Source organism: Sarcophilus harrisii, chromosome 2 (assembly GCF_902635505.1).
Source record: "Sarcophilus harrisii chromosome 2, mSarHar1.11, whole genome shotgun sequence".
Taxonomy (NCBI): Eukaryota; Metazoa; Chordata; class Mammalia; order Dasyuromorphia; family Dasyuridae; genus Sarcophilus; species Sarcophilus harrisii.
The window spans coordinates 634,949,443-634,964,407 of NC_045427.1; the positions used below are offsets into that span (position 1 = coordinate 634,949,443).

Sequence of the window (14,965 nt, forward strand, 5' to 3'; positions counted from 1 at the left end):
TCTCTGACTGTCTCTCTATTACCCTCTCTTTCTCTCTCTCTGTCTCTCCTTCTGTCTCTCTTTCTCTCTCTCCCCTTATCTCCCCCTATCTCACTCCTTGTCTGCCTCTGTCTCTCTTTTTTCCTCCTTCAATACTGAAAGCAAGCATGGCTTATCCAAGCTTTTTTTCTCCTTCAGTGCTTTCCTTACCTTAGTGTTCTTTATATAGAAACCATCAATATTAGTCATCCCATTAAAAGAACCATCTGATTTAGAAGAGGGTGGATGTACTTATAAATCACCCAACTAAATCTCCTTATTTCACATATGAGGAAACTATTAGTGGATGATAGATCCTCTATATTTTACTCTTGTCAGATTGCATATAGGATATCGTGTTCGGTTCTGCAGGCTGTTCTTTAGAAGGACACTGGTAAAGTAGACAGTGTCTGGAGGAGGAAACCCATCATTACAAAGGGTGGGGTTGAATATGGATGCTTGGTTTGGGGAAGAGAAGACTTGGGTGGATCAGGAGAGTTCTGTTCAAGTATTTAAAGGGCTATCATGTGATTGCGAGCTAAAGGTTTTCAGAGGGCAGACCCAGAATCAATGACACCATATGGCATAGAGTCTTAAAAATGAAGGCTATCCCAAAGTGGATTGGCCTACTTAGAGGAATCTCACATGTGAGAGTTTAGAGCCAAAGGTGGGTGATTCATTAGGAGCCTCTTATTCAGATGTATTTACATTCATCGGTCGCTCTGAGATATTGGCCAATGCTGAAATTCTGCGATTCTTTAAAAATGGATATAGTGATGAAGCTGGGATTCATAACTAGATTTTCAGATGCCATGTCCATCTTCCCTCTTGGAAAAGCAGGGAAGATCCTGATCTATTTTTTTTTGTAACTCCAGTACTTAGCACAGTGCCTGGTACATAATAGACATTAATTAATGTTTGGTAATGATTTGGTTATCTCAGCTGATGAAGAGAAAGACTTTGGGAAACTTCAGAAAACTATCTTTGATTAAATCCTACAAGGCAGCAGGGTCTTCCTTTTAGCCATGATAAAGAGTACTTGTTTGACATCAGAGGCCAATACTATCTTTGTTGAAGTCATTCTAATACATTTCCTTTAAAACTGGACACCGGACAGGATGCCTGTATCCTCAGTGCAGTTTAATATAGTTCTAGAAATGTTGGCAATAGCAACTCAAAATGAAAAAAAAAGGAGAAGAGATAAAAATATATGTATTTTTTTTTTGCAGATGACATGAGTGTATATCTAGAAATCCAAGGAAACCAACCAAAAAATTACTAGAGGTAATAAATGAGCTCCATAAAGGTACAGGATATGAGATAAATCCACAAAAATCAATTGAATTTCTATATTCTCATGACACCCAGAGAGAATATACAGTGAAAAAAGAGATGGCATCACAATTCTGACACAAAACATTAAATACTTGGGGAGTAATTCAATTTGGGACATAAGAGATTTATTCAAAGAAATGCAAAAAGCCCTGATGGGAGAGATAAAGGAAGACAGGGAGAAATGGAGATATAAAAACCTTGCTTCTGGCTGGGAAGATGGCACTAGTCCCTAAATTAATATTGAGACTTAATATAGTAGCAATTAAAGTCCCCATGGGGTATTTGATAGAACTTGACAAAGCAAATTTTTCAAACATATCATAGAGCAGACCCAATGGAAGCTATGTGATTTTGGATGAAAACCAGGAGAGCTAATCCATGCAGTTGAAGAAAGAATCAAGAAATGGATCCAGATAAATAGCAAAATAATAATAGCTCCCATTTCTATTATGGTTTAATATTAACAACACTACAACCCCAGAAGGTGGGCAGTACAAGGAGTTTTATCCCTTTTACTGGGAATGTTAGTGACACTACAACCCCAGAAGGTAGGCAGAAAAATGATTTTTATCCCTGTGTTGGGGAAAAGGAAACTGAAATTTAGAAAAGTAGAATGACTTACCTTGGATCATACAACTAGTAAGTTCAGAGTTGAGAGTTAAACCTTGTTTCCCCTCACTCTAAGATTAGTGCTCTTTCTTCTTCTCTATTTAGAACTTCCTCATTCCAATCTAGCCTGGGGAAGCTCCTTGGGAAATTCAGAATGAAAGATTTGGACTTCTTTCATATCTTTGATATAGCTATGATATAGATATAGTAATGGCTGATAGTAACTTCTGTATCAACCAGGCTAACTGTGGAAAGGCAGCTCTATTCTTAAGGGATGTCTCCACAAAGGGAGAAAAAGTCTGTAGACAGAGCTATTTAAAGTCATTCATTATGTTTACACCAAAGGCCTTTCCAATGCACGATCCTTTTGGAAGAGAGTCTCTGTTAACTGAACCTTTAAGGAATCAAGAGCATGATTGCAGCAGGATGAGGTATCTCGATGGAACTTTACTGAATGGCTAACCAGAAATGGCACTACAGGGTTTTGTGTGTGTGTGTGTGTGTGTGTGTGTGTGTGTATATTCACCTGCAACAAACACTACAAACCTCAGTTGGGCTAAGTGGCACCCCATGGTGCCCTCATTTGGGGAGCAGTAGAGCCCCTGGGATACATAAATACATTGTTTTGGAAACTGCATCTGGGGAAATCAGTCAGCGACCTGGTAGCTTGGGGAGCAAGAACCTGGATGTAGGGGTGGAGATATGAAGACCTGTCCAATATGGCACTTATAGAAATAGGCAGTCAGGAATCAAACTCAGGTCATTAGAAGAGAGATTCAGAACTTGAAGAGATCTCAGTGATTTCTTAGACTTAGGGTTAGAGTGGACTTCCCTTCCCTTCATGGCAGCTAAGTGGTGAAGGAGATGAAGTCTGGGGTCAGGAGGATCTGAGTTTAAGTCTGGCCTCAGGCACTTACTAGCTGTATGACTATGGACAAAATTGTTAATCTCTGTCTGCCTCAGTTTCCTCAACTATAAAACAGGGATAATAATAGCACTTACCTTCCAGGGTTGTGGTGAGAATTAATTGACATAATATTTGTAAAGTACTTAGCACAAGGTCTTACACACAGTAGGTACTATATAAATACTTATTCCTTCTCTCCCTTACTGCCCAATTGAGTTGGGCACCTTCAGTAGCTATTGTTGATTTTGAAGGGAGAGAGCCACAGGGTAGCTATGTGACCGAATCTGAAGTCTTGCCTGCTTCCTCCTTCATTCTTGCTCCCTCTTTTCCATAAGGAGTTGCTTTCCTGGACTAGAGAATACTTTCATCCCTACCCTCCACTCCTGAAAGAGTGCCACAGAATCACAAATGCCACCATAGGCCCTCTAATTTAATATTAATGGGGAAGTGTCTTATTTTGATAAAGCAATTCAGTTAAAATATGTATCTGCATACAAATTTGTAACTGAATTGCTTTCTGTATCATTATATGTATATATATGTACATGTACATGTTTATATACACATATAAACACACACATATAAATGTAGAGAGCTTTGTAAGGAATTCCCTCTAGTTAAGTGCCTTTCCTGTAGCTTGCCTTAAAGAATTTTGTGGAGATACTGACAGTGACTTGCTCAGGGTCATATAGTCAATATGTATCTGAGAGAAGAATTGAAAAAAGATTTTCTTAACTTTCAGTCTCTCTCTCTCTCTCTCTCTCTCTCTCTGCTTTTTTTGGATTGTCTTTCAAATTTATAATATAGATAATATAATTAAAAACATAAAAATATAATAGGTCATCTCTCTCTTGTACTTCAATGTTTCTATGAAAGTGCTTTTTCCAAAAATTCGTGAGATAGATAGGGAAAGTGTGATTAGCCCCACATCCCAAATGAAAATTGAGATTCAAAGATACAGTGGTTTGTTTTTAAAGTTCTCCACATAGTTATTAGGTGTGAATTATAGACATCCTAGGCCAGTGGTAATTGGGAGTTTGATGAAAGGGGAAACACTTACCATATATATTTCATTTGATTGTCTTTATCAGCTCCTTAACTGTACTATGACTAAAAATCTTTCCCCAAAGGACAGCTGTCCTTAGACAGGATAGTGCTGGAGGAAAGCGTGGTCTATCTCTAAGGGAATTCTATGTATGGCTTCTTGGGATCTGGGGGAGAAGATCCTAAGAAGTGGATACCTTGACAATGGAAAGTTAGAAAGGGGCCTGAGAGAATGAGGGTCACGCAGATAAGTAAAAGGAGGTAAGCTATAATGTTCGGATATAACAATCTTTAAACTTCTCCTAGGAGAAGTCACACCTTCGAATTTTGGCGCCTTGAGACAAAGGTCTGTTTATCCTGCCTTAGTGATTTTCCCTTCCTTATCTCAAGATGAATCATCCAGAGTTCATACTTCTTGCACCCTGGAACCTTGCATGAGTATCAAGGGATGCTTATAACAAACTCATCCTCAAGTTCAGAACCTCTATCAGACTTTCTATCCACAAACTTCTTGTGTCTATCCACTTTTTTTTAAGCCAAATAAAGCTCTCTCACTTGAGACTTGCTGAAAAAAAAAAAAAGCAAGACTCATTCAACTCCTGCATATAAAAAATTAGCCAGTCTTGCTTACCTCTGCAATGAAACTGGCCTTTGGAAATTTTCCTTGACTCCAGTCAAATCAATTTGAAATAATTGTATTAAGGAGCTACAGACACATTGGTACAGAGAGAATTTGAAGCCAGATGAAGATTTTGCATGTTGTGATAGTATTGGGGCTGGGGAGATGGAAGCCAGTGTTCTCCCACATACTCTTTATTTTTAAATTTCTTTTTCTTTTGTTTTTTTTTTCCTTCTTCCACATGCTCTTGCTATATTTCTTTTAGTGGTAGCATTTCTAATAAAGAATAAAGCATTTCTGGTATGCATTCATTTATTATGACAGCCCAGGCTGTTCTCCCGGAGATATTTGAAGGGTGGAGGACACGTACAATAGAGCAGGAATGTGCAGTGGGAAGATACAGAAATTTTACGGGTTAAAATGCATTCTAAAGGCTCTTTGTAGACAATGAGACTTTCTTCTTGGTTTGTAGCAAAGGTTTGAGAGTTGGAGGACTTTTTTTTTTCACTTTGGATTTCTGTCAATAGCTTCTAACTCTGATACTTAGAATGTATAGCAGTGGGAAGATTTGGTTTCTTGAAGTAGTAAAGACGGGGAAAGAATCCTGACATAAAATCAGAGGTCCTAGATTCAAATCCTACCTCTCACACTAGCAATTCATTTTTTATTGCTTCATCTGTTAAAAAAAAGTGGGGGGGGCGTTGGTTTATTTGGTCTCTGAGATATAATCTAGAATCTTGTTTGGTCATAGATCTGAGACGTGTTATCCATAATCTATGATCTAAATACTCTAACAGTTCTAGAGATTGGTTCACTCTTTCCCCAGAAGTTTATTGCCATCCATCCACACATTTGCTCACAGATGGAGTGGCAAAGGTGAGCTCTTTACCCTTTTCTTCTAACTCCAAAATCAATGCTCAACTTCAAATTTCACCTGGATCTCAAATACTAAACAGAATAATCTCTCTTTTTCATTCTTCCTTTCAATCAGAAGTTCTAGGGAAATTATATCAAGTCCATAGCTTCGGTTTGCCCTGGTAGCTGGATAGAGAGGATCTAACCTAATTCCTAATGCTCATGAAATGATTGTCATAATTATATTTCTATGATTATAATTTTAAGACAGATGAGATTTTGGAGTTCATCTTTAAAAATGAGGAAAATGAAACCCATTGAGGAAATACACCTTACCTAAAGTCACAAGTAGAAATTTGACATTCAGACACAGGTGTTCTTTCCTTCCACCTCATTGCCAATTTTTCTGACATTGAGATATCCCAGACCCTGAGATATCCCTCAGATGGAGATATCCCTGGACTATTTCCTTTTCTCTTTTTCTTACTTTATGCCAACTCAAAGAGTTCACCCTTAGTAAATATATTGTCTTTTTTCCATTTTAGGTCACGACACTGGTGAATTGTCCCCAGAATCTTTCCAATAGGAAAAAAGGACGTTCAAAAAGGGCCCGGGTTCTTCTTGCTTCCGTTGAAGAAGCCACGTGGAATCTGCTCGATAAGGGGGAGAAGATTGCCAGGGAGGCCACCGTCCTAAAGGAAGAGCTTACAGCAGCCCTGCAGGAAGTGCGCACAGAAAGTAAGTTGCAAGATCATTATCCTGATCAGATTGTGGGTAAATCAGAAGAGCAGAGTTTGGGTTGTTTGGTTTTGCCATAAGAGTTATGGAGAAGACATTCTGAGGCATTCTGTGTAGGAAGAAGAGGCTCTTCTTTAACTAAGTAAATGTCTTTAAGGTCCCAAAATTTTATCTTGGCTCAGTAGTTTAGTTGCTGAGTACCCTACAGCTAGGTGACTCAAATGAATAGAATTACAGGCATGAAGTCATGAACACTCATCTTCCTGAGTTCAAATTCAGTCTCAGATACTTATGCATTGTGTGATCCTGGGCAAGTCATTTAACCCTTTTTGCCTCAGTTTCCTCATCTGTATAATAAACTGGAGAAGGAAATGGCCAATACATGAGTGATTTCTCTGCCAAGAAAATCCAAAATGGGCCCATGAACAATCAGCAGTGACTGAAAAACAATTGAACAACAACAACCTAAGAGCTTCTATCTGCTTTAGTACCTCATAAAAGAGATAGGGACAGAAGCTTGACCTGTGATTTAACTAGCACAGGCCATTTCTGGCAAGATGATTCCTCTTTCTAGTGTAGATCAGGACTTTTTGGCAATATATAGTCTTGGATTGTTGCTTTGAGCAACTGAGAGGTTAAAGGACTCATCCTTATCTTCTTGGCTTCAAGCCAATGTGTCCAACAACTGTCCTCTATTGCTTCTGCAGAGACTCCTAGGTGACATAAGGGATAGAGCAATTGGAGGATGGCTGAATGAGTTATGGTATATGAAATAATGGAAGATTGTTATTCTATAAAAAATGATCAACAAGCTGTTTTTAGAAAGGCCTGAAAAGACTTACATGAACTGATGCTGAGGGAAACGAGCAGAACCAGGAATACATTGTACACCATAACGAGAAGATTGTGCAATGATCAGCTCTGACAGACTTGGTTCTCTGTGGTTCAGAGATCCAAAGCAATCCCAATAAACTTTGACTGAAAGATGTTATTTGCATCTAGAGAGAGAACTATGGAGACTGAATGTAAATCAACACATGCTATGTTCACTTTTTCTTTTGTTTTCTTTTTCTCTCGTGGTTTTCCCCTTTTGTTCTGATTTTTCTCTCCCAATGTGATTTATAAGGAAATATGTCAAAAATGAATTTACATGTATAACAAAAATAATTAACCCTCGTTCCCCCCATAACTCCCCCCTAAATCTCAACAACAACAAAGGATTAGAGTATTGGACTTGAAGTCGGGGAGACCTGAGCTCAAGTCCAGTCTCAGACATTTTCTAGTTATGTTATCCTGAACAAATCATTTAAATCTCTGTCTACTTAAGTTTCTTCATCTGTAAAGTGGTAATTGAAATATATCTACCTCTCAGGGTTGTTGTGAGAATCAAATGAATTAATATTTTAAAACTGCTTAGCACAGTGCCTGACATGTAGTAAGAGCTAAATAAATGCTTGTTTCACTTCTCCTTATAATTATATTTAATATATTTAATTGATACCACTAAGAATAGCACCAATTTATTTCTAAATAACTTTTTAATGCAAAGGAGGACCAGAATTCTCTGTACATGTCAAGTGCTTAATACATTTTGGATTTTTGGACTGGAGCAAATGGCATTTCCTTTTGTACTTTAAGGGATGTCTCATCATTATGGCCACCTTTTCCAAGCTGACAAAGTCATAGGTATTTATTAAGCATCTGTGGTGTGTCAGGCACCTTGACAAACACTGAGGACACAGAGGAAGATCAAAGATAGGACCTGCCCTCAAGGAGCTTATTGTCTAAGAGGGAGATGACATAGAGTGTACATATATACTGTCTACTGGGTTCATTGGAGATAATTAAAAAGAAGGAAGGCCCTAGAATTAAGGGAGCTCATGAAAGGCAAAACCAGCCTCTTATATTAAGGTTCTCACAGCTTACTGTATTATCAGTGCAGATTATAGCCTACCCAGTCCCTGTCATTCTGGATGATCATTTTCCATGTAGTTCCATATATCTTCTAGAGAGGATGTGTCTAGTTCACTGGGGACTTTACCCGCAATGTCTTTTGTTATTTTGTGGATACCAAAATGTAATTCATTATTTTTTGAGCTGGTTTGGCTCAGTCCCCTTTTCTGGTTATCCATGTCTTGGAAGACACCTTTGAAATGACTTTTTGTCCACTGCTAGGAGTACTTTTCATGTTTAGGATATAACTGTGAATTACCTTTTGGGTCATTATATCTACCTAAGAAACTGATGAAAATGGTAGTGTTATCTAAAAAGGATATTCTGTTAATTGATATTAATTGGTAGCATGTCATATTGTGGTAGAGCAGGGCTTTTTAAACTTTTTCCATTTGTGACCTCTTGTTTTCCTGAGACATTTTTATATGACCTCGGGTATATAGGTGAATAAAATAGATACATAAATCAATAATTTCCTGTAACATTTTACATAAATGCCAGCCACTATTACACTCCATAACTATTTACATAATAGAATAGAATGTTAGAGATTCAGGACAATATGGAGGTTGTATAATTCCAACCTTTTTTTCCTAGAAGGCTAATGGTCTTTAGGGGACAAGCTTCAGGCTACATGTATAACAAAGAACAAAACTGGGATTACAGCCTAGATTCTCCAGCTCTAATCAATTTCTTAATCAGCAATGAAATCCTTAAATAGGACTTTATTCCTGAGGTGGACAGCAATGATATTATTGGCTGGATTCCATGACCTAGCAGTATGATGATCACATACACATATTGTGGGTTTCCATTTTTCTTTTTCAGTTACTGTTTACTAGGGATTAGCTTCCCTGGATCCCTTCACTCAGTTAGTCAATCTGTCAGTCAGTCAACAAGCATTTATCAAGCACCTATCAGGTATCATTTCAGAAAAACATTGTTTTTTTCTTTTTATAAATTTCTTCAATCTCTGCCTTTACTTGTGGTCCCTTGTGTAAGATTGTGCCAAGAGCCACCATAGGGGGCATTGCTCTGTTGACTTCCAATCTCGTGCTCCCTTTGATTCTGAATCCCCTCCAGCAGGTCACCCAGCACTTAGTGTACTGATCCAGCAGACCCAGGTGTCTTATTTTGATTGTGTTCCCCATAACTATAGGAATCTGGAATCTGGGGCCTTTTGTGATGGCTGGCTGATTGGGCTGTTGACTATGGGTATAGCCAGTAGCATAAGAGACCACTGAATGATATCTTCTTCCTTGAATCCTTCCTTCCCCCCCCCCCAACTCATATCACCTCTAGGTGCCTAGTAGTGATGGGCACATAGTAGGAGGCTTCAGGGACTGCCTTCATTTTTGTTCTTGCATTCATAATTCTATTGTTGTGCAGTTATTTCAGTCATGCCTGACTCTTTGCAACTCTAGTTGGGGCTTTCTTGGCAAAGATACTGGAATGGTTTGTCATTTCCTTCTCCAGCTCATTTTACAGATGAGGAAACTGAGATAAATAGGGTGAAATGACTTGACCATGGTCACATAGCTACTAAGTATCTGAGGCCAGATTTGTCCAACTTTAGTCCTGGCACTTTTTCTACTGTAGCTAGCTTTGTATGGGAATTTAGTTAGGGCTTGTTGGATTAGATTGAAGGAGAAGGGTGTGAGTAATGGCTGGCTTGCCAATAAATTGGACATGGGAAGTGCTGCTTGTTGAATTGAAATGATAAAAGGGATCATTCTTCCAGCTAATTACTTTAAAACAATATTCTAGAAACACAAGTCATCCAATGGGAGTCCTGGTTTGCCCCCACTCTCTTTCCACTGTGACTCACCCAAACCCCTCGGACCCAGCATGCATTCTGCAAAGATAAAAGAGGGTCTTCTCTGGTGAGCAATCTATCTCCAAGGGCTCATCTTCTGCTTCTTCTTGACTCACTGCCCAGCTAAACTGCAGGCTCTCCAGCGTGGGAGCAAAGCTGTCAAATGGCCTCAAGTCCTGGAATGTGGAGCCAGGCCAGGGTTTGTGATTGTGGATAGCAAAGCAAATAACACTAATGAGTCAGGGAACAGGAGCAAAGGAGAGATGATGGGGATGATCCCACTGGGGATGGGTAAAGGACTATTAAAAAAATTCAGACAATTGTATGCAATTTTGACTTGGCTTTCTTTCTTTTTTAAAAATAAATTTTTATTGATATCTTCTGTTTTTTTACAGCATCATAAATATCCTATGTTTTACTAAACCAACTACTCCCAGAGAACCATCCTATATACCAAATTTTGTATATATGTATATATATATATGTATATACACACACATAAATGAAATAACTGGGGGTAAATGACTTGCCTTTAGTCACACACCTTATAGATATCTGAGACTAGATTTGAATTTAGGTTCTTCTGACTCCAGGGCTAGTGCACCACTGCACCACTTAGCTGTCTTAATATTTTTTTAAAACAGGAAAAAAAAATCTACAAATGATTAATACATTGAAGAAGTCTGAAAGCATGTTCAATGTGTAACACCTGGTGGACCTTCTATTTCTATGAAGAAGTGACTTCATTGTGTAGTCATTGTGTATGTTGTTTTTTGGCTCTGCCACTTCACTCTTCATCAGTTCATATAGATCTTCTGATGCTTCTCTGTAGCCATTACACATAGAATTTCTTAGAGCACATCACATTCATGTAAAGCTCATTTAACCATTCCCCCAACTCATGAGAATCTACTTTATTTCTAATTCTTCGCTATCACAAAATATATTGCTATAAATATTTTGGTGTATGGGAACTTCCTTCTTACCAATGGTTTTCTTGGGTAGTCAAGTCATTTCAAACTTACCTTACTTTAGTTTCTTTGGTCCCCGGGTATAATTTAACCATTCCCCAACTCATGAGAATCTAATTAATTTCTAATTCTTCATTATCACAAAAAAGTATTGCTATAAATATTTTGGTGTATGGGGACCTCCTTCTTATCAGTGCTTTTCTTGAGTAGTCACGTCATTTCAAACTTCCCTCACTTTAGATTTTTTGGTCCTAAGATATAGTATGTGAATCTGAACCTGATATGAAGGGAACAATAATAATAGCTAGAATGGTCCTTTAAAGTTTACAAAGAATTTTATATGATTATGCTATTTCATCCTTACAACAACCCTACAAGGTAAATACTGTTCTTATTTCCATTTTAAAAATGAAGAAACTGAATCAGGGAAAAATTGGATGATTTTTCCCAGCTTCACTCAGCTAGTATCTAAGGCAGGTTTTGAATTCACAGTTCTGCTTTTGAGCAAAAGCACTCTAATTGCTACGTTTTATGAAATGAGGGACTGAATTTTTAAATTGTTTTTCTTTGTATTCCAACTCTGCATTTAGCACAGTGTCTGGTATATATGAGATAGTTTGTTATGGGTCAGAACTGTGAAACGAGGATTCGTACAAGGTGTTAAGTCAGAGGAATTGTTAAGACAATGGTTATCTAGTTTAGCCTGGTGATTAATAGTTCTCTAGTTCAGTACATGTACTTAGTACTTAATATAGTTCCACAAGATTGATAATAGATATGATAAAAGAGTATATAACAATCAGCAAAGGCTGAGACAGATTTATTCTATCCTCCACCTTTGTGGTGGCTGGAGGCTAAAGCACAAACCTTTGGACTCAGAGAGATTTTCATTGACTTCATTTCACACTGCCTTGGTGGCAGGCTCTCCTCCTTTGTTTCTCTACTGAAACCAAGACTCAGGAAGGCCCCCAGAAAACTTGCTGAGCCCCAAGTGAAGGAGATAGGACTTTGAAGGAAACAATAAAAGATTTGGACTTTGGCTGTTCTTGTGGTGATTACTGAACTGAAACGAAAGCTGCCTCCAGAGACCCCAAGAAAACCAAACCAGAGAACATTACAGTAGTTAATAAAGATTTTTTTTTAAATTGACTTAGTTGACTGTCCTCTAGGCCTTTGCATCAGAGGCTCTTCACTTTTTTCTGCATCATGGAAACTTTCAGCAGTCTAGGGAAACCTATGGGTCCCTTGAAAGAATAATAATTAAAAAAATAAATAAAATAATATGGTTTGCAAAGGAAATCAATTAATTAAAATACAAAGGCTTGCAAAGGAGATCAATTATACTGAAATACAGTTATCAAAATATTAACAAAATCAGCTTGCAGGCCCATTTGGTTTGGACCTAGATGCAGCTAAATAGCACAGTGGATAATGTGGTGGGCTTCAGACACTTATTAACTGTAAGATACTAAATGTACGCTTATTTTCATTTCAGCTTCCTCAATTATAACATAGGGATAATAGCAAGTTCTACCTCCCAGAGTTGTTATGAGGATCAAATGTGATAATGTTTACAAAGTGCTTAGCATAATACATGGCACATAGTAGGTGTTTTAGAATAGGCTAAAGGAATTTTAAAGGCTAGGCTTTCCCTTTTTATAAAGTTTCTGTTTTCAAGAAGAATTTATTGAAATTTATTTATTAGTAATGACTTACAATTATATGCTTATTTGATCTCTACAACATCCTTGGGAAGTGGGTATTATTTAATAATAATTTTACAAATGCGGAAGCCGAGGCTAAGTGACCTGCCTGGGCTCACAGAACTAGTAAGTACCTGAGGCAACGTTTGAATTCAGGTCTTTCTGATCCCAGACCTAGTGCTCTATCCATTGTGTCACATAGCTACCTGTAATTTGAGAAGTTGCTCTTTTTTAGCAAAGATGTTCGGTGTTATGCCAAATAGACTAAGGGCCTCTTTCTTGTCTTAGTGGCTAAAATGGCTGTATTCATGATTACCTGTTCACGGAGACACATCACAAGCGCGTTGCTGTTAGCTGAACAGGAGGAGCATATGAAAATTCATTGTCACATGTCATTGTTCCTTGATTGTGGCTATAGACAGCTTGGCAGGGCCTGTCCCTACATGCATTTCTTCCTGGCAGACTCATTGTTCAGGAGGATTTCAGTCTCACACAGACACAAAACGCCTTTCATCCCATGTTGCTTTCTGTCAGTCTTGTTTGACTTCTATAGCTCTGCTGTTCTCCTCAATTGTTTACATCATGGTTGTATTATTTGTGGTTATTCTTTGGGGAATCCTTCCTCTTCCCATGAGACTCAAATTCACTTGGAGTTTGTTTTGCTCATGAGAGATTATAGGATTCATAGGAGGAAGGAAAAATCCAGAAAATGTGTTTCATCTTGTGGGGCAATTTTGGGGCCTGGGCAGCACACACTGGGCACACACAGTGTACCCAGGCAGGGATGTGCTGGTAAATGTTTAACAACCAGTCCTTTGCGGGGGGGATTGTACTTAGGGCATTAACATTTTCTTTCTATCACAGAATCAACAAAGCAATAAATCCAACCTTGATTTTTAGAATTTGAGTATTTCTAGATGTAAATGCTTTTACTGAAAATACGATAATTGGCTTGGAAGAACATTTTGGAGGCAGTTGTGACATACATGAACCCAGGTCTCTCTGAGTGGTTCCTGATGAAAAAACCTATACTGCTGTGGGAGAGAGGCAGGGCAATGCTAAGACAGGGACAAGGTCCCCTATGATCTCTGTGTGTGTGTGTGTGTGTGTGTGTGTGTGTGTATGTGTGTGTGTATACGCACTCACATAAATCTTAATTGTTTCTTTTTGGTAACTAAATTATTAAGAAACCGGTTGTTCCTATATTCCAACAATACTGAAAAACAAATATTAAAACAAAAACAAAAACAAAAAAAAACTCTGTTTGATGGGCCACTAGGGGGAACCATAGTGCAAAGAGCATTGGACTTGGAATCAGGAATCTGGCCTCAGACACTTACTTATTAGCTGAGTGATCTTGGGCAAGTTAGTGAATCCTGTTTGCCTCAGTTTCCTCATTTGTAAAATGAGCTGGAGAAGGCAATGGCAAAGCTCTCCAGTATCTTTGTCAAGAAAATCCTAAATGATGTCATAAGTGTCAGACACAATTGAAATGACAAAAAAATAACTTTGATGTTTTGGGGGAAGAGCCCTAACTGTCCCTGCCTAGGAGCCACTTTGCTGTGGAGTGATAGCAGAGAAAAAGTTTGCTTCATTTGGAATTAGAGGAGCTGGATGTGAGTCCTTCTTCTGATCTTTATTATCTGTGTGACTCCAGGCAAGTACTTTAATCTATTCAGTTTAATTCAATTCAACACATAATTGCCTAATTCATCCATGGTTTGATAAGGGAGGTGCTGGGTATATAAAGATCATGAAAGAAAGAAAGAAAGAAAGGAAGGAAGAAAGAAAAAAAAGAAAGAAAGAAGAAAGAAAGAAAAAAAAAGAAAGAAAAAAAAGAAAAAAGGAAAAAAGAAAGAAAAAAGAAAGAAAGAAGGAAGGAAGAAAAAAGAAAAGAAAAAGGAAAGGAAGGAATGAAGAAGAAAAGAAGGGAGGGAAGGAGGGAGGAAGGGAGAAAGAAAGGAAGGAAGGACGAGAAGGAAGAGGAAAGGAAAGAGAGAAAAAAAGGATGGAAGGAAGGAAGAGAGGAATGAAGGAAGGAATTGTAGATTCTTCAAGGAATCTACATTCTCCTGCAAAGAGAAAAAATTCCACAGATAAGTAGGTCCAAGGTGATTTCAAGGGGGAATAAAGCACTAACAAAGGGGTTAGAGAGGTAGAGATCAAGAAAGATCAGGCTTAGGCAGTTGAGCTTTAGAAAATTCAGGATTTTAAGAAGTGAAGTAGAAGGACATATTCTAGGCATGGGGTCCTGTCAGACCAAGGAATTGGAGTAAATAATGTCTAGTGCCCATTCTAATCCTAAATCCTCTGATTCTATGTTAGAAAAATTGACTTTCTTTCTGAACTTTATTGGTAGCATTCAGAGCATAATTAGGACCTGAAAGGATCCTTAGA

General features: G+C 38.1%; 1 protein-coding gene across 3 annotated transcripts in view; it reads left to right on the top strand.

The window, feature by feature from the left end:
- Positions 1-14,965, top strand: part of CTNNA3 (catenin alpha 3) — a 1,956,715-nt gene that overhangs the window by 73,624 nt on the left and 1,868,126 nt on the right. For all 3 annotated transcript variants that reach the window (XM_031949475.1, XM_031949477.1, XM_031949474.1), the window contains exon 3: positions 5,933-6,125. In XM_031949475.1, the coding sequence (XP_031805335.1) occupies positions 5,933-6,125 (193 nt within the window). The remainder of the gene's footprint in view (positions 1-5,932; positions 6,126-14,965) is intronic.